This window comes from Chanodichthys erythropterus, chromosome 11, assembly GCF_024489055.1.
Source record: "Chanodichthys erythropterus isolate Z2021 chromosome 11, ASM2448905v1, whole genome shotgun sequence".
Taxonomy (NCBI): domain Eukaryota; kingdom Metazoa; phylum Chordata; class Actinopteri; order Cypriniformes; family Xenocyprididae; genus Chanodichthys; species Chanodichthys erythropterus.
Genome location: NC_090231.1, coordinates 28152574 through 28174189, shown reverse-complemented (window position 1 = coordinate 28174189; position 21616 = coordinate 28152574). Strand labels below are relative to the sequence as shown.

The 21616-nt window shown below is 35.2% G+C and overlaps 1 protein-coding gene across 5 annotated transcripts in view; it reads left to right on the top strand.

Moving 5' to 3' along the window:
* cep89 (centrosomal protein 89) overlaps positions 1-21616 on the top strand; it is a 97870-nt gene that overhangs the window by 23648 nt on the left and 52606 nt on the right. For all 5 annotated transcript variants that reach the window (XM_067402256.1, XM_067402260.1, XM_067402258.1 and 2 more), the window contains exons 13-18: positions 2426-2529; positions 5288-5403; positions 6406-6586; positions 8670-8837; positions 11677-11818; positions 12721-12810. In XM_067402256.1, coding sequence (XP_067258357.1) covers positions 2426-2529; positions 5288-5403; positions 6406-6586; positions 8670-8837; positions 11677-11818; positions 12721-12810 — 801 coding nt within the window. The remainder of the gene's footprint in view (positions 1-2425; positions 2530-5287; positions 5404-6405; positions 6587-8669; positions 8838-11676; positions 11819-12720; positions 12811-21616) is intronic.

Sequence of the window (21616 nt, the reverse complement as noted above, 5' to 3'; positions counted from 1 at the left end):
CACACGCACATGTTTTTTATTTTCACTTGATCTCTGTTTCTCTCTTTCTAACATACTTGAAGTGCAGCCAACACTCCCACCACTTACCTGCCTTGAATTTAAAGATCTTTCCATTCAGAGTCACGTTTTATATTCTAAAGCAGTGCTTCTCAACCTTTTTTGGGCCAGCGCCGCCCCACCGATTATCTAGGGCCCTTACCACCCCCACCCACCCCCATCAAAAAATATATAGTCTAATTGTCTTCCCTGAATATTAATATATATAATTAATATATATATTTAAAGATACATTTATATTTTAAATAATTTAAAATCATTTCTGAAGTATTTTTTTTAATTAGTTCTATTTTCCATTTCATATTTCTATTTAAATATTTAATAGTTCATCAAAAATCCTGATTTAAAAAAACACCTCCACACATTCCACATTCCTATAAGCAGCACAACCATTTTCAGCTAATAAGAAGAAGAAGAAATGTTTCTTGAGCACCATATCAGCATGTTAGAATGAGTTTTGAAGAGTACTGGAGTAACAGGAAAAAATACCTTAAAATACATTCAATTTAGAAATTCAAATTAGAAAATTGTAGTGATATTTCACAATATTATTGTTTTTACTGTATTTTTGACCAGTCGTGGTGAGCATAAAGACTTCTTTCAATAACATTACTTTCAATCTGTGGTGTATATTATATATTTTTATTTATAATTTTGGTGTATATTATTATTACTATTATTCACCTATATATCATTTAAAAAGCATGTCATTGAATGCCACATTACAATTGATTTGACTGCATAGTTAAAATATCATTATCATTAGTTTCCCAATGAGCAAAAAAAGCATGTGAATAAAAATTATATTTATGAGTGTTAAATGCTTTAGAAATTTGGCATTGAAACTTTGATTACGTAGATTATCACAAATTGCAGCCAATCAGCAAACAAGAAGCATTCATATTAATTTTCCATATTAACAACCGGAAAACAAGAACAAGAAGAAAGCAAATCATGTTATATTGTGTCTGAATGCTAGATGCTCTAAGTAGTTTTTACTGGAAGTTGGGCAGCTGCACTACAGAAAGCTGACCGAAACACTTAAGTAAATAGTCAATGAGCATGTTTACCTGCACACCAGTAAGCTGATAACTCACAAATATCAGCTTATTGAAATAACGAGTTTTCCCTGTTTACATGCAAACCAGTAAACTGACAATGCAAGTAAACCGCGTTTACATTATTTTATTAATAGATTGGGTTATTTCCCTGTAATGACGTCAAAAAATAATAATTATTTGCAGATCTGACTCAGAGTATTCCATATTTTATGTCAGTTGTGATGTTAAATAAAGCTTGCAACATGTCATCGGGAAACTTACGGCTCATATATTATTCTCTCATGCAGTTACAGAAGCAGCGTTTTGACTGAACCGCTTCTCCTTCTGCCGCACGAGAGAAGGAAACACATTTTTACAATTTTCTGGATCTTGAAAGAGTCTGCGTTTGTGATATTTCCTTCTTCATTTCCTGCAAAATGCTCGCTCTGTCTGGATGCGTTTAAATCTGCGCTAAGGATGCATTTCTGTCACGTATCACACATGCGAACTTCAATAAGCCGACAGAAAGCAGGTTAATGCATTTACATGCTGTGCGAAATCGGGGTAAGAGCCAAAAAACTACCTGTTCTGACCATTTTATGCTTAAGCCGTTAATGACCTTACTCCGATAAAAGAAAACGGGTTACTGCGTTTACATGACCACGTTCGTTGTCAGTCTATTAAGCATAATCGGCTTATGAACGTGCATGTAAACGCACTCATTGTTATGGAAATAATACACCATTGATTCTAGTTGCTTGCGCTACTGACACATGCATTTGGAACGTTCACTTTGATGCGTCCAAAGATGTGCCGGTGTAGACACTGTGTTAGAATGTTGCAGACTGTTTTCTTTTACAAGTAGTTACAAGTTTAATCTCGTAAATCTTTGGCATATATATGTGCCTTAAACAAATGCCTCAATGCCCTCCTTTCGAAGATATTGCTTCAGAAGTCAAGGGTTGATTAATCACATTCATAGTTACATTTAAGTGTTTGAAGTCAAAGACAAATATGCACAAAAAGGCCACAATACGTGTCCCAGATTATTCTGAAATTTTTAAAAGAAAGATTAAAGAGATTCATGTCTTAAGGTGTTGTTCTGAGAGCTTGCTAAGCATCGGTTTGGTGAGAGCTAAGGTGAGTTTTTTTTGCTTTGTGCACCTGTGCTGAAGTTTCAATTGATCTCTGGCTGAGATGAAATACATTTACAGATGCACCAGAGGATATTCATGCATACCAATAACCTACTTAAAGTATTTTAGCAGTTTATGGAGTTTTTATCAATGGCAAAATAAACATAGCCTATGTTTTTTTTCTTCTGACAGGACGATCTACATAGTCTGAGAGCACGTGCAGAGGAGATCATTCAGGAAAACGAAAAACTTCATTCTCAGGTTAACAAAAACAGCACTGTCCGCAATAAAGAATGGTGAGTTTGAGTGTGTTTCTATGTAATGTACAAGTGTGTGTATGCATTTGTTTTTTTGCCTGGGAATGAAATAACAATTGACTTATGCTGGCATTCCCTCAGAGAATCTTAGGGGGGAAAGGTGAAAGGAAAAATATCCAGGGTATTGCAATAATCCTGAGGGTAATAACAAAAACAGGGCATCTTGTCCTTGAGGCATGCCTTACTCTGCTAGCCATGCTTTTATCACAGGTCCTGTTTGATTATGGCTGACGGTCATGGGGCTGAAGTTATGAGAATAAGAGTGAGGATGTGTCAACACAAAGTGAGGAATGTCATTTATTGGGTTGAAAACCAAGAAAAAAAATATTGGAAATACCGTTAACGGTTGTTGCAGATGCATTCTTCCACCTATGCAAACACAATAGCATTTTTTGGGGGGGAATCATGACACATACAGTGCAACCAGTGTGGTCTGATTGCCAAATGAATCACTCTTATGAATCAGTCTGTTGTAGTGAAGCAAATGTATTCAGTGCAACCAGTGTATTACAATCGATTCCGGTTCTTTTTAGTGAATCATGTACAGTTTACAATTTTCTGTGTTATGTCAAAACTGTTAAATCTGTTTACAAGACAGTTGACAATACATTAAAATTCATCTGTTTTCTAAATGCATGATATTGATCATATTGGCCCTCATTTATCAAATGATCATACACCAGAAAACTGTGCGTACGCTCGTTTCCATGCAAAATTTGGCATTTATCAATACGAGTGTGAGCGGTGGCTACAATTAATTCTCACGTCAGGTCTCAGCTCGTGTTCGCACGTTTTTGAGTCAGCGGGAACTTGTGTGCAGCATAGTAAATCTGGTTGAGAGTTGTAATGTGAACATTTAGATTATTTTCCTGATCCACAATCACTCACTAACCGATCAATAACCATTAAACAACACGGTTAAAATGTCAAATTAAAATTAAATTACACTAGATGCGTGTCTTAAAATACCACAAAAGGTTTTGTTTTTGTTTTTTTTCTTTCCAGGAATTTAGCTTTGGATGCGCAAATGGCAACATCAAAAGAACATAAGGATCCATACATCATACACCTCCAAGGCAGAGAAAAACAGAATATATAGCCTATAAGGAATAAAAAAAATAAGACTACACGAAATATCACTAAAATATTTAACAGATTAACAAAACAAAAGAGAAAAACTGTGCAGCAAGTAGGGCTAGTACAGGCTATGCTCATTTGATGCGTTGAATTCGTTTTCTTTATTTTCTTAAAATATTTATCTTTATTGTATTAAATTCAATTGATCGTGCGGGTGCCTCACTCACATACGCAGACAAAACATATCAGTTCTAGCGTTGCTAACTTTACATTTCAGCCATTTATCAGCAAACTAAACTGCAGACAAAGTTCACACTGCTCAGTTTAATGGTCCGCTAGGAGTACATCTGTACCAGTCGGTGCGCGCAATGCCCATCCAAACAGATTTTTGCGCATGTGAAGGATGATGTTTTACGTGGATATTGAAACAAGAGTGAACTAGAAAGCCTTAGTTTATATAATGAACAGTAGTTCAGCAAGCAATAAATGTTACATCACAAATATGGAAATGTTTGGATTCTTCCCGAATGAGAAGGTAGGCTATGTGAGCCCAAATAATTGAGGTGAGGCTTCTAAAATTTGGGGCGTGATATTGTTGACGATTGTTTTCAGCCGCCACATTTATCAACACCCGTTCATTCATGCGATGGAATTGGCCGCATATGAAAGTTTAATCAATCACGTGTGAGTGTTGTCGTAAGATGATTTTTCTGTAAGGGAAAAGTAAGGAAACTTAACTTTCTTTTCATGTTAAGTTTCTTCTAGGGGTGTTACGATACCTTCATGTCATGATTTGATACATATCATGATACTGTACTCATGATACAAATATTATAGTGATACTCCAGGACATGGTAAAAGTATAATGTACTGTTGATTACATTGGGAGGTGAAAATGAATAGGCTTAGACTTGGTGCTGGTAACCCAATTCACAGGACAATGATGACACCAGAATAAAAAATATTCATGATTCTAACGCTGAAACACAGATTTATTTTATATGAATATGTTTGCACTCTGTCACTGATTAGATATATTTAAAATAATGTATGGTACTTTTTACTGGTAATATAAGACATTTGGCATTATCAGGATCCACAAATATTCCCCCATTGCATTATTATAAATTATATTCAACATCATATATAGTGGTTTAATGTAGGTGATTTTTTGTAAAATGATTTTTCCGTTCGAATGTACACTGGTTTCTACATTCGTTTGATAAATGAGGGCCATTGCAAATTGTGGTTGGTGAAGTGTGAATGTGAAGAACATTCTCTGCATTGTTTAATTGGAATGTCAAAATGAAAACGAAAAGATATTTCAGCACTGCACTGCTTCCTCAACAATACCTTTTCCCTTTCTCTGAATTTCTGAATTTAAACCCTGTCATTGAGCTGAACAATTTGTATGTGTGTGTGTGTGTGTGTGTTAATCCAGAGCTCAGGAAGATACTTTGTGTTAACAGTGATTAATTTGAATATCCTAGAGAGGTTATAGCATCTGTCTTTGTCTATATTAATTGCCAGCTGTTCAGAGTCAGTTCATCTTCTTCATCAGTGAAGGATCTCTTGTCCCTGTTGCCAGCCTCACTGTTCATTCAAACACTCACACGGGTGTGTGTGTGTGTGTGTGTGTGTGTATGTGCACTGTGTGTAGGAGGCAACTGCAGGAGCAGGCTCGCTTGGTGCTGGAGGAGAATCAAGTGTTGATCGAACAATTGGAACTACAGCATGCCAAAGCTAAAGAAGCTCACAGCAAACATACACAAGAGGGTATGGTACACACATAAACACTATATTCCTCATTCATACCTCTTAATGCTCATGTCTTGTTTTTTCTTGTCTCCTAAGAGTCATACAAAACATCTTGCCTGACTTTGAGTTGTGTAGTCTCATAGCAGATGTAGTCTCAAATGACAGCAGCTGCTAATGAAAACTGTTACACAACAAAAACAGCTCAAGATTAATGCTGTCTCTTTCAGATACAGTCACTATGATATTTTTCATGTACAGGAGAATATTTTATTGCTAAAGATTGCTTTTTTTATAGCTACATAGTATTTTGTAATGATGTTTACTGTCAGCATAACTCAGTGAGTGCTTTGAAGTAGAAGAAAATAAAATGTTCTGAAATAACTCTAAAGAATTTGTTCCTCTGTGTCATTATCATTATAGTTGTGGTGTGGATTCTGCTGTTCTCCTAGAGTTTAGGCCCATTCACACCAAGGACTGTAAATGTAATGATAACTATAACTATAAAGTTTTAATAATCATTCTAATTCTGTGGAAATATAGTCCATCACAACCATAATAATAATGCCATAGAGGAGCTATATCATTGTAATCACTAATAAAAATGTTTTTTTATGAATGATACAGATATTGGCATCCATTCAGAATCCTTAGGAAAAATAAACAAAAGAGACAATTGTGGACATACTGTAAGAGTACAGAGTTATAAATTAAATGTGTATTACAGAAAATTTTATCCATATTAAAATCTCTGACTTTTGTTATCAGATTTCTTTATCTTGCTAAATGTGAGAACAGTTTATGAGATTGATTGTTGACATCTCTGAGCTATTGAGGAGATCTAATTTGTGATCTTTTTCTAATAATGGTTTATTTTAAGATCCCGACTCTCCTCATGTACTGTGTTATCTACGGTGTCTTCTTCACCATGTTCCTCACTGTCTTTATTCAATGTATACTGTACACATATTATTCATATAGATGTAAATGTAAAATGTAAAGCACCTCTATATTTGTGTGTAGTGTGTAAGGTCTCTAAACAGGTGATGTTGTTGGAGTCAGAGAAACAGGCTCTGGAAAAAGAGCTAGAGGTGGAGTGTAAAGAACACCGTGCCCTGAAGACAGAGTTTCAGAGAGTGCGCTTGGCTCTAGAACACTCTGTGAGCTTGGCTGAACACAATGCTGTGGCTGACAAACTTAAAAGGTACCAGTCATGCATTTCATGTTAACGAATTACAAATTTTGTAATTTGGAAAGTAAGGGAAAAGTAAGGAAACTTACCTTTCTTTTCATGTTAAGTTTCTTCTAGGGGTGTAACGATACCTTCATGTTACGATTTGATACATATCATGATACTGAACTCACAATACAATATTATTGTGATACTCCAAGACATATGGTAAAAGGATAACAAAAATGTACTGTTGATTAAAATGCTGCATTTGGTATTACATTAGGGGTGAAAATGAATAGGCTTCGACTTGGTGCTGGTAACCCAATTCACAGGACAATGATGACACCAGAATAAAAATATTCATGATTCTAACACTGGAACACAGATTTATTTTAGATGAATATGTTTGCACTCTGTCACTGACTAGATATATTTAAAATAATGTAGGGCACTTTTTACTGGTAACATAAGACATTTGGCATTATCAAGACCCACAGATATTCCCCCATTGCATTATTATACATTATATTCAACATTATATATAGTAGTTTAATGTAGTAGTGGCACTAAAACTCTGTAAACTGGATTTTTGCTCACAGTAATTTTCATTTTGGGTGAACTATGCAGAACACATATTGTCACCATCCACAGTACATATTGTTGCATTTTTGTATTGCGATATATTGTTACATGAAATATTGTTACACCCCTAGTTTCTTCATTATTGATTAGTGTTATAAGATTGGATGGCAGAAGCTTCAAATAAAAAAAGACAGAATATAAATAAAGAATGGGCAGAAAAGTGTCAAGTATCTGATCTGCTGAAGTATGTGAGGGTTTGCAGCAAAGGATTTCTGTGAGTAATGAGTGAAGGAAGGTAGTACCCCTAGTGAAAAATAAATATACCAAAATGTATTAATTATACTAAGTATATAAATACCCTGCAATTGTACTTTTGGTATACTAAATTTATATACTTAAAGTCTGCTAAATTGGAATAACTAATTTTGCACTTAATGCACTTTAGTTATCCAGAAGTAGTGCTGAGGTCCAACTAAAGATATACTTAAATATATTTGATTGTGCTAAAATGTAACTATTGCAAGTAAACTTCAGGTACACTTAAAATATCTTGCATTTAAAGACACAAGATATTATATAGTGATCTTACTAATAGTGATATTAAAACATTTTAGGCAAAATAACATGTGCATTGTGCAATAAAAAATTACTCCAAATAAAGTTTAATTATAATATTTATATCATCAAGTCTCAAGCGATATGTCAGTAAATATGCTTTTGGATTTGTACTATATTCTTAGTATGAAATAAATGTATTTTAAATACATTTGATACAGTTTTTTTTTCACTAGGTGTGTGCTACCCATAAGACATTTTATATATACTTTCTATATACTTTCTATACTTTCTCTCTCTCTCTCTCTCTCGCTCTCTCTCTCTCTCTCTCTCTATATATATATATATATATATATATTATATATATATAAAATAGAAATCACTGAAATTTTTCAAGGGTATGTCAATAATTTTGGAACTAACCAAAAGAAAGATAAAGGGTGAGAGAGAAATCACTTCTTTCCATTTTTTAAGCAGACAATTGCTAAGGAAACAGCCTACGCACTGTCTGTGCGTGAGGTATCTAAAAGATAGAATGAATGGAAATAGCACAGATGTACTCATCACACACAAGGACACAAACTCATTCACCCACACTCATAAATATGGACAGTTCAAATAAATGTGCATTTGAATACAATAAAATATCCTTGTGTACCAAAGTTCTTTTAAAAGCAACCAGTGGTTTCTTTCCTCATTAAAAAGAAATTAAAATTGCTATTGAAATAAAAATGGTACCCTTTTACTTTTTGAATAAGTAACAGTAATCATGGATAACTGCTAATAGAAAAGCATAAACTGAACAGTTTATTCCAAGATGCAATATCAGGAAGCACAACACATACAAAGATTACTGAAGCACCTTGGAATGGCGGTGCTGTTTACTCCATTTGTAAAGGCGAATATACTGTATGCTTTAACCTCAAATTTTTTTCTATAAGCTTTTCACTCAGTCTTGTATGTGTTTGCATTTCAGACAGCTGCAGGATCATGAGAAGGTGAAGAATTGTGAGGTTGAAGAGCTGTTGGCTCGTGTAAGTGCGCTGGAGTTTGAGAAAAAAACTCAGCTGCTGGACAAAACCAACCTTAACACAGATATCAAACACTTGGAAACAGAGCTACAGCTTTCACAGCAAGCTAACAGGTGCACACATGCACATACAAATGCAAACATGCAGAAGATGTTTTTCTTTTGTTTCTGTCTCTCCCAATCTCTCCTCTGTATGTATGGGTGAAGTGTGTATGGAAGAGACTCATTTTTTGCAATATTCTCAAATTTCTGTGTGCTTAGTCGCAGCCAGGCTGTTTATTCTGGCTCATGATGGATTAATGGATGGATGGATGGATTAAGAAACTCTGCATTTGGAATGAGATGCACTCTCTGGTTTTTCTTAATCTGCGTGAAGAAACCTGCTCAGGAAATTATCGTGAAACATTACATTTTTGTAGTCTCTGTAAAGTGATAGTATTGAGATTTGATGTTTCTGACTGCAAGAGCATGAAGGAATCAGATCAGGATGAGTAATAGGCCATAGAAGCAGAGACAGATTATTTTGGCCAGAGGGCTGTAGAAACAGAAGGAGAACAGACAGGAAGTGTAATAGCAGCAGCTGTGTTAGAGGAAAGATGAGAAAGAAACTCTAAATCAAGCAAACAATCAATACCAGTAAACTCTGATGCAGGGAATTGCTTGCTGAAAGATTTAGGCCACTCAGTTGGCGAGAATAAGGAATACATTTAAATTGCAGAAATTTTTGAGAGACCTTGCAGAGGAAGAGAGGCAGAGGTTGTAAATGTACAGTGTTCATTAATTACCCCTCATATTAATTACCTCTGTTCAAAAGTTTGGGATCTGTAAGATTTTTAATGTTTTTTAAGCTGCAGCTATTTAATCAAGCGAACTATAGTTCCAATTTAAAATAATTGTTTTCTATTTGAATGTTTAAAATGTAATTATTCCTGTGATGGCAATTTTCAGCATCATTACTCCAGTCTTCAGTGTCAAATGATCATTCAGATATCATTCAAATATGCTGATTTGCTGCTCAAGAAAAATTTCTTATTATTATCAATGTTGAAAATGGTTGTGCTGCTAAATATTTTTGTGGATACTTTGATTTTCTTTTTTGGGATTTTTTGAAGAATAGTAAGTTTAACCCTCTGGTCCTCTTCAGTCAAAAATGACTGAAAACTTTTAAGTTTTGACATTTTAAATGTTTTTGCTTCATTGGAATGGGATGAAACTTGGTGACTTTTGTCATATTAGCTATGTGAACACACGGAAAAATCATGGACATGATTCGGATATGTTAAAGGGTCGTAAAAAAAAAAAAAAAAAAAAAAAAAATCACACCTTCGTGGTCAAAAATGATTGCCATAGGAAATAAATGGGAAATACAAAAAAAAAAAAAAAACTAAAACTCAGAGAAACTGAACAAATCAGCCACTGTGCAGAAAAAAAGTGCACAGCAATGAAAGGGGAACACTCTGAAATGTTAAGAGGGCAAAATAGACACCCCTGACTAGCCTGACTATAACATAGAGCAATTTTTTGCAAAAGTGTGAAATAAAAACTATAAATCAGCCACAAAGCAGTAAAAAATGAACTGCAAGGAAAAGGTTACACTCTAAAACACAGAATACAAAAAAGACACACTCACACACATGCAGACACACACACACACACGCACACACACACACACACACACACACACTATTAGACACACAAATTAACTGATGTGGTTGTAACATTGTGGTAAAATTGAGCCAAAAGACTTAAATAAGAGGTTTAAATCAGATCAGACCCAGATTTATTAGGCTGTGATAAAGCATATCTGTTAATTTTTGTTACACATAAAAGCAAAATGTCCTCCTCTGTGTACAGGTTTGAATGTAGTAAAATGAATGTAAAAACTGACACTTCAAATCAACATTTCAAGCAAAAAAAACATCTATACCTTGACAAATAGTAGCCCTTGAGAATGTCTAAGTATAAATCCAAATCCACAACTAAATAATATAGAACTGTATAGGAATCTAGTGGTTACAACATGGCATTACATACGTTTTTCTTTTTTTTACTCCCACCAGATGGCATCAATCTACCTTCAAAAAATGTGATTTTTAAATACCTTTAGCATGGAATACTGCTTTAATTGAATAATAATAATAATAAAAATAATAAAAAAAAATAGAAAAAAAATTGTGCATTATTTTCAATGGGAAAAAATAGCTAATAAAAATGTTATAAATATAGCATAGTATCACAAAATACCCTCAAAATTCTAAATAATAATCAAAACGTATTATTGAACAAAGATATATTTCATTGGTTTTCCTGGGGACAAAAAAAGTCACATTTTATGACTTTGGTCGTTTTTAACCGCGAAGAAGCCAAGTGTGACTCTTAAATGAAGAGGACCAAAGGGTTAAAAGAACAGCATTTATTTGAAATAGAAATATTTGGTAACATTATAAATATCTTTACTGTCACTTTTGATGTATTTTTGATCAGCAGAACATGCTATGCTAGTAAAGCATGGAATAATAGACTATTAACATGAATTACAGAATGTGTTAGTATTTGGTTGTCGCACTATAACTTTAATAACCGCAGCACTCAAGCTAAACACCATGACTTTTGTACAAAGGCATTTACATGGTCAATGTCACAAATTTACTTTTAATTTTTATTTATTTACATTTTCTGACATTTTGTACATTAGTGACCTAGAAACAGTGCAGAATCTTGGATATCTCTTCTTAATTTGACATCCTAATGTTTTTCCTTTATATTTGTCAAAATCCTTTAAACTTTGTTAAATTAGATTTTGAATGCCATATTTTCAGTGTGGTCTCAGACCCCACTGCTTTCTGTTTTAAACTTGCATAAATACTGACTTGTGTAAGGTTTTAAATTCAGATTTTCTTTCCTGTCTTTTCTTTCATGTCTCTTCATCCTCTCACTCTCTCTCCCTCCTTAGGAAGGCTCAGAGGCGTATAAATGTCCTGAAGCAACAGGTTGAAGACTCTTTAGAGAAAGAGCTCATCGCTCATCAGTACCTTGCCAACATTGTCACACTGGCAGAGAAAACCACCCATGAAAGAGACCAGCTCATGCACATGGTACTTCTACAGAAACTCACACACATGCTGTGTGAGCTGCTATCTGTTAACATCACCATATGTTTTGATCTCTGGTTCTTGTTAGTTCTGATCTGTGCTCTCCAGCAGCAGCTCAGTCAAACAGAGAATTTCTTCACCAATCTTGACATCTTAGGAATTGTAGTGAAGTATTGTGCAAAATAACAGTTAAATATGGCTGAAAAGTGTTGCTTTTTGAGAATTATCAACATTGCTGAGAAGAGAATATGATTTAAAAGATGGTTACAGTTGTGCTTTTCATAAATGTACCTGATGGAAATATTTATCCACAAGGACTGTTCGAATACGTTTTTTTTTTTTTTTTTTTTTTTTTTTTAAGTATCAAATGAGTGAAAAAAATATTAGAATAATTACTGGTCTAGTTATTCAGAAAGAGGTTATTAGTGATCGTCTACCAATAAAAAGAGACTTAATGACTGTATACATAACAGGATGTAGCCAAGGACACGCCATATTCGCTGAATTCATCTACCTTAAAGAGTTTACATTTAAAACCTCCATCAATTCATTTCCACTGCATTTTTTTGTGTTTGTGGCAGAGCCATAAGCTAAGGGATTATGAAAATTTCATACTCCTCTTTTTACAGACTGTGAGCCTCACTACCGCTCAGGGAAATATTTGTACTCAACAGAATGCTAGTACCCATAAGTATAGTTAAACTTTTAAAGATGTGCTCTGCTGCTCTTGCTTTGCTATTTTTACACTTTTATCAAAGTAACTGGCACCTCTCTATCTCTTTTCTTTCCCGGCTCTTTCCCCTGCAACTTCTCTTCAACAATGTCTGTCTTCTGTGTCCCTCCTCTTCCTCTCTCTGCCTCCCTGTAGTTGTGTAACCCTTCCTGTTCCCTCTCTTCATCCTCAGGCTTCATCTCTAGAAAAAGACAAGCAGGGCGTCCTAACACGCATCATAGAAAGCACTGTCAGCCTGGGAAAGCTGCAGGAAAAAGTAAAGGTGAGGCCTGCTTCCCTTTCTTTGAAGAATCAGAGATCCCACTCTTTGGATATATGGATATATGAAACAGCCTAATATTAAAAATGTGATTTATAGACCTGGAAAAGTCATGTAAATTAATCAAATCTTATAACTCCATGTGCATTTGTGTAATGAATATACATTTTTTCTAGTTATACCAAGCTCTAAAATATCTTATTGTGTCAAAAATATTTTTAAAGATCCCTATCCTCAATCTCTATCCAGTAATTCACAAACAGCTTGTAAAGTCATAGAGCCTGAATATCATTTTGAACAAACACAAGAGCAGACATACAGTACATTCACACACCAAGGTTGAAGGCCAGGAATTAGTTGATGGCTTTGCCTTAACACACTTATGAAAGATTCAACACGGAGACAGATAGAGTCTAAGACACACAGAGAGAGTGCTGACATGCACAGATACACACGTTCTAATTAAATGACCTTGCCCATCTGACATGTCCAATAAGAGGTCAATCCAGCCCCACACAAGCCCCACACACTCAGCAGGTCTATAATTAACATTTCAAATGGAGTGTTATTTTAGTTGCAGAGTGAATGTTTCCCCCTCTCCTTTAACTGCGCTTCAGTTCAGATGCTGCCTGTGTGGATGGAGCGCTGTGTGATTGGATAGCACTGAATGGAAGTGTCAGTCTATATTTGTGTTATTTCTCTTGAGTGAAATCCATTTTCCGTTTATTTCTACTGTGATGGACAAAACGCTTCGAAGTTGTTGGTTTTTTTTTAGTTATAAGCCAAAGGTGAATTTTATGCTGTACACCTACAGATTGTGCCTACTATGGGTGTATGAGCTATACACAAAAAATGTGAGCACAGAGTGCTGTGTGGTTATTGGCAGCAGAAAGAATATGCAGATTAGTCAAAATATTTAAGAAGCATTTAACAATGTTTCAACAACAAAGAGGATGTCTAGAATTTTGTGTAACAGACATAAATGTGTTGAGCTTTCTGAACTTTTTATCTGCACGGGTTCTGTCTCAGTCTGGCTATACAGTATAATTTACTGCCACTTTAAAGGTGCCAAAGAATGCTTTTTCACAAGATGTAATGTAAGTCTAAGGTGTCTCCTGAATGTGTCTGTGAAGTTTCAGCTCAAAATACCCCATAGATTATTATTTTTTAATTCATTTTTTTAACTGCCTATTTTGGGGCATCATTAAATATGCACCGATTCAGCGTGCTTCCCCTTTAAATGCTTGTGCTCCCCGCCCCCGAGCTTGCAACTCTATAATAATGTTTATTGCATAAACAAAGTTCACACAGCTAATATAACCCTCAAAATGGATCTTTACAAAATGTTCATCATGCAGCATAACCGATTATGTAAATATGGTATTTATTTGGATGTTTACATTTGATTCTGAATGAGTTTGATAGTGCTCCATGGCTAACGGTCTTAAGCTAACATTACACACTGTTGGAGAGATTTATAAAGAATGAAGTTGTGTTTATGAATTATACAGACTGCAAGTGTTTAATAATGAAAATAGCGACGGCTCTTGTCTCTGTGAATACAGTAATAAACGATGGTAACTTTAACCACATTTAACAGTACATTAGCAACATGCTAACGAAACATTTAGAAAGACAATTTACAAATATCACTAAAAATATCATGTTATCATGGATCATGTCAGTTATTATTGCTCCATCTGCCATTTTTTGCTGTTTTCCTTGCTTGCTTACCTGCATAACGTCTGATGACTAGACTGTGCAAAGCTCCAGACGTTAATACTGCCTTGTCTAATGCCTTGAACATGGGCTGGCATATGCATGAATTTGGGGGCGTACATATTAATGATCCCTACTATTGTGTCACAGTTGGTGTTATATTGAGATTCGCCTGTTCTTCTGAGGTCTTTTAAACAAATGAGATTTACATAAGAAGGAGGAAACAATGGTGTTTGAGACTCACTTTATGTCATTTCCATGTACTGAACTCTTGTTATTCAACTATGCCAAAGTAAATTCAATTTTCAATTCTATGGCACCTTTAAAGCTGTTTATGTGTGCCACTGAGTTATGAGAATGCATGTGAATGTTCTTCTGTAAAGTATATTTCACTGGCAGCAAGTGGTGCGGCAAAGCAAAATTGCTCCCATTGTAATGAACAAAGCTGTTTACACTAAGCATACACTAAGGTTTTTTTTTTTTTTTTTTTTTTGAGTACAATGCATTGTTATAGTTTTGATGTGTCAAGTTTCACTCCTCACTTACAACGTAAATGCAATGCAACACTACAGCAGTTGGGAAGGAATCTGTGTGTGACCTTTGTATTTGTGTTTTTATCTTTCATGTATGCACATGTTCTCAGAGCAGACTTAACCATAAGCAAGTTAAGCACCGGCTTAGGGCCCCAGTAAATACCCAGAAGCCTGTATAGATCAAATATAGATCAAACATATTAATTTTTTCATCACATTTTGTATGGTCAAGATATCACCATACATTTTTTAATGCTATTATTACATCTGTGCAAATGCGGGGCCCCGTCATTCCATTAGTACTGCACATGTGCCAGTAGCTTGACACTGGCCAGAGTTAGAGTAAGTTAAAGCAGAATCAGTAGAGCTAGAGTGTAAAATGCTAACAGCAGAGTGAAGTTGAAGTTGTCTGGGGTAAATTAATAATGAAATGCATCTACCCCAGTGGAGCAGAAAAAAAAGAAGGAAAAAAGAAGAGACAAAAAGCAATTTGGTGAAACTTCTCAGAGCCTCTTCTTTTTTTTACACAAACCACACCGCTATTGGCCAACACAGTTAGTGCTGCAGCAGCCCCTCTCCCGCCAGACACAGGGATAAGTTTTATCTCTCTCCCGGTCCTGAAAAAATTACAATGTGCTGGTGAATGTAGCCCACAAACAACAAAGAGGGATGCAAACTGCACACATGCAGTGTAAATGAATGGCAACCCTGCTTTCCTGGCCAAAACACCTGTCAGACAAAAAGTACTGTGAGCTTGTTGGGAGAGGACCAGTTAATTTATTGTAAAATATATTGCATTACATGAATATTTTACACACAGTTTATTTACATATGTAGAAAAAAAGGTTGAGTGTTTGGAGAAAGAGACAAAGGTTGAGTGTTTGGAGAAAGAGACAGTAAAAACAGGGTTACAAATGTAAAAGGGTGCATAGTTGGTGTTGGGGCCCCATACCTGGAATTGCTTAGGGCCCCCAAATCTCTAAGTCTGCCCCTGTGTTTTCAGTTAAGTTAAGAGGAGCCTTTGCAGACCTTACAGGAATAGTTCTTCTAAAAAATTATTCGCTCACACTCTTGTTATTCTAAATCTATATAACTGCTGAGCACAAAATTGTTAAGAATTTTTCTGCTGATTCTTTTCCATAGAAAAATAACGGTGAATGAGGTTTTTTAACCTTAAAAAGCACCATAAAAGAAGTCTATAGTAAAAATAGTCCATATACAGTAGTGATGTCTGATTTGTGAGTGAATCATTGTTTTGAGTCAGGTCTTTTCGGTGAGTCAGTTGATGAAGTTCTCAGAACGCTTTTGAATGATTCATTCACAAATCAGACCTCTCTGACTCAGTGATCCGGTCACAGCAGCTAATAGCCCACTGGAGGGTAAGATTATCAGTGACCAAGATTGTATAAATATTTTAATCTTATGGCTTCAGATGACTTGCATTATTATGCATGAGTCATATGGACTACTTTTATGATACTTTTTTATGATGTCTTTGAAACTTGAAAGCCTCAGTCCCCTTGGAGACTAATAGCACGGAAAAAAAAAACGAGTACAATTTACCTTTTGTATTCCTTTGAATAAATATAATCACACAGTTTTAGAACCACATGAGGTTGAGTAAAAAATATTATCCCTTTAATAATTTGGTATGTTTTTGAGACCCCTATGATTTTGTGTCACACTACTTGCTCTGTTTCTCTTTTCTTCTATATTTCCTCAGCTACTTTCTCTGTCCATTACACCTTTTTTCTTTCCACCCTGTTGTTATCTTCCTACTTTCTTCCATTCTCCAGTCCTTCTCTTTCTCTCTCTCTATCTCTCCTCCCTTTTTCGATGTTTGTCTCTCTATCGTCATCTGTCTCCTGATGGCTAATTAGACAGAACAGATGCTAGACTCACGCAGAGTAAATACATGCAGAAAATCACAAATCACTACCTCACAGAGAAGCACAAGATGGTAAAAGAAAGTGAGATCAAGCAACTACAACACAAAACACATAGTAAGACCAATTTCATAGCATAGACATAAGCAGTATGTAAGCAAAGCAGCAGCACAACTGCAACAGCATCTGCTTTCACACTGACAACAGTGTAAATAAAATTTGAGTATCGCTTTGGTAACACTTTACAATAAGGTCTTATTGATTACCAATAGTCAATGCATTAACTAACATGAACTAACAATGAACAATATATTTTTACAGCATTTATTAACCTTTGTTAATGTTAGTTAATAGAAGTATTCATGTTATTATTTCACTGTGCATTAACTAATGTTAACAAATACAACTTCTGATTTTAAAAATGTATTAGCAAATGTTGAGATTAATAAAGATTAATAAATTTAAAAAAAAGTTATTGGGTAAAATGCATTCAGTTATATATAAAAAGATAGAAAATCTGTATCATGAGGGTGGATGGCATTCTCCTTACTGCCCAACTGAACAAACTGCCGTAAGCTTCTGTTCTTCTGTTTCTGCTCTAGACACACACAGACACACACTCACAAAAGCATGAGGTATATGGTCATTCATATCATGTGGTCCATTTGTGTCTCTGTAGGAGCGCAGGCAATGGTAGTTCATCCAGCTGAGAAATATGCCATATAACCATTTTTTTTTCTTACTGCACATGTATACATATATTTATATACATATATTTGCTTTCGCCTAAGTCCTGCATAGTTATGATGTCCTTCTAGAGGTTTCTTTCATTCTTTTGCACAGATGGCTGAATAATAGATGAGCTGTAGGTAATTTATGGATTATGCTCAGGCCAATCTGTAGAACTTTTCCTCATTTTCATCACTTTGCTTAAGGAAAATCTGTTAAATTCAGATTTATTTCAAGAGGGTAATATGTGATTCAGTACCTCTGATGTCCCTCCAAATCAAATCATTAAACCCCTATGATGACCTAAATTTGAGATTTTGCCACTGCCAAAACAAAAACAAGCTACTGCATATCTGTACAATGATGACATAGACAAGAGACAGGAGGTGATAGGAAAAAACACCCCCCAAAACAAGCCGATTTATCGCCAAGACATATGTGGTGCTTTTTTTTTAATGGGACCACAATATTTTACTATCTGTGCCTGTGCTAACTTGCCGACCGTTTTACACTAGTGACCTAAAGCTATGTGTGCCTTGGCTACCTTGCAGAATGGCTTAGCACTAGAAATGCATGCTATGTGTTCTCGCATGCTATGTGATATAATGTTGCAAGCTGATAGATAGGAACCCAGCAACCACCTGAGCAAGTATCAAGTCATTTGATAATCATTACATACCCTTATACTCTTAATTGATAAATGTAAAGCCATTACAAGGAATAATGAATGACAGGAGCATGTTTCATCAACATGTTAAGCATAGCTAATGAAAACATTACCCTTGAAATAAAGGAAAGTCAATTTTTTTTTGCAGCTAAACATGCAATCCCATTTGAATTTGAATGCTTATTACTTTAACCTTCTCATCCATTGCTTAGACAGCATATACTCACAGAGATCCGAACAGTAAATCATTTGGTGCTGTATAGACACAACTGCATAATTCTCCAGCTTATGCTTCATAATCACTCCACAAGACTATGAACATGACACCTAGTTTAACTGTATCGATTGTTCTTTTATCGTGATTCAGACACACAAGCATCTGAATCAACAACACACATTTAGCATAGCTAATGAAAACATTGCTCTTGGAAATAAATGAATACATCGTTATACCACTAATTATGGTGAACGCCGTTTAAAACGCAAATGCTTATATCACTTCAACTGTTTTCATATCCGTGCAAAACAGCAATGACGTGCAATAGACCGCTGCTGCTGCATAAACACCTGTAGTTGACATGATGCTTGTTTAAAACATTTCTAGCATAAAGCTAATTTAAAACTTGTAAAGATTTCTCCATTTAGGAATAAATAACTGGACCACACAATATGCACAGAGATGTTGAATAAAACATCAATCACTGATCTTAAATGTTGATTCCGGATGCGTTCTGAAAGTGCGCTGCAGACTGCTAACAGCAACACTACCATTATTTGTTTGAATGTTGAGCTGCAGCTCATTGGCCGCTGATGCAACAACAACTAATCAGCTGTGCTATGTAGATAATGACGTTATCGCTACCAAATGAGTTAAAGACCTATTAGCCTGCACCATCAAGAGTTTCATGCCAGAACTAGGTAATTATTTATAAAATATACCCTCACTGGCCAATTTATTCACAAGATGTAATATAAGTCTAAGGTGTCCCCTGAATGTGTCTGTGAAGTTTCAGCTCAAAATACCCCATAGATTTTTTTTTTAAGGTGCCCTAGAATTAAATATTGAATTTACCTTGGCATAGTTGAATAACAAGAGTTCAGTACATGGAAAAGACATACACTGAGTTTCAAACTCCATTGTTTCCTCCTCCTTATATAAATCTCATTTGTTTAAAAGACCTCAGAAGAACAGGCGAATCTCAACATGACACAGACTGTTACGTAACAGTCGGGGTGTACGCCCCCAAAGTTTGCATATGCCAGCTCATGTTCAAGCCAGTAGACAAGGGCAGAACGTCTGGATGTGCACAGCTGAATTATCAGACTAGGTAAGCAAGCAAGAACAATAGCGAAAAATGGCAGATGGAGCAATAATAACTGACATGATCCATGATATCATGATATTTTTAGTGATATTTGTGAATTGTCTTTCTAAATGTTTCGTTAGCATGTTGCTAATGTACTATTAAATGTGGTTAAAGTTACCATCATTTATTACTGTATTCACGGAGACAAGAGCTGTCGCTATTTTCATTTTTTAAACACTTGCAGTCTGTATAATTCATAAACACAACTTCATTCTTTATAAATCTCTCCAACAGTGTGTAATGTTAGCTTTAGCCATGAAACACAGCCTCAAACTCATTCAGAATCAAATGTAAACATCCAAATAAATACTATACTCACATGATCCAATGTATGCATTCAGCATGCATGACGAACATCTTGTAAAGATCCATTTTGAGGGTTAAATTAGAGGTGTGAACTTTGTTTATGCTGTTCAAGGCAAGCGCGAGGGACGGGGGAGCACGAGAATTAAAGGGGCCGCAACCTATATATCGGTGCATAGTTAATGAAGACCCAAAATAGGCAGTTAAAAAAATGAATTAAAAAACATCTATTGGGTATTTTGAACTGAAACTTCACAGACACATTCAGGGGACATCTTAGACTTATATTACATCTTTTAAAAAGAAGTTCTAGGGCACCTTTAAATTAAATTTTTTAACTGCCTATTTTGGGGCATCATTAAATATGCGCTGATTCAGACTGCAGCCCCTTTAAATCCTTGCGCTCCCCACCCCTGAGCTTGCGACTATAAAACAGTGCATAAACAAAATTCACACAGCTAATATAACCCTCAAATGGATCTTTACAAAATGTTCATCATGCATGCTGATCACCGGATCATGCACCGGATCATGTGAGTATAGTATAGTATTTATTTGGATGTTTACATTTGATTCTGAATGAGTTTGAGACTGCTCTGTGGCTAAAGCTAACATTACACACTGTTGGAGAGAAGATATTATAACAGTGTGTAATTAACATTACACACTGTTGGAGATAAGATTTATAAAGAATGACGATGTGTTTGTGCATTATACAGACTGCAAGTGTTTAACCCTCAGGGGTCTGAGGATTTTTGGGACCCTGGAGAAGTTTTGACATGCCCTGACATTTGTGCTTTTTTCAGTTGTTCATAAACATATTAATGGAAAAAGTGTCATTACACTGTATTCAACACAAACTAGGCTACAATAATATGTGAGGAACATGTATATACATGTTTGTGTTTTTGAAGGAATAACATTTATGTGTGGTTATTGAAAAAACAAAAAACTTAAGTCACTGAAATAAAGCCAAAAAATATATATTAAATCTTTGTTCACAAGACTTCTGGGTATTTGAGGTTGTAGACTAGAGTTTTTGCTTCAAAATGAGGTAAAAATTATGCTGCCTGCTTGTTCATATAAAACAATAGAGAGATTTAAATTTTCTAAAACATCTTTGGTCAAGAAACACAGTATGCGTGGAGGCGTCAATGTATAATGGGTGATTCTCACCCGAGAAGACAAAAGAATCACATAATAATGACCTGAAATTACTTGCATATTAATGAGGCCTTTCAGTCAGGTAGGCTGTGAAAAAACCCTCTGTGATCATGATTCAAATCTCATCATGGTGTAAATCAAACATACAGAAAAAACAGCAATACTGTGAAATATTATTACAATTTAAAATAATGGTATTCTATTATATTCTTTAAAATATAATGTAATTGTTCAGACACTTTGCATCACAGAAATGCGTTACCTCTATGGCATTTCATATAGGCTTTTAGCTTAAAAGCATGCGCATTTGGAGAAATATTGGATTTATTGTCATTACTATGAGTGCTGGATACTGTGTTTTCAAATTCATACTTGCAGCCGGAGGGCGCTATGTACATCTTTAGTCCACAAATGCCTGAGCACTAAAGAAGAAAATGCAAT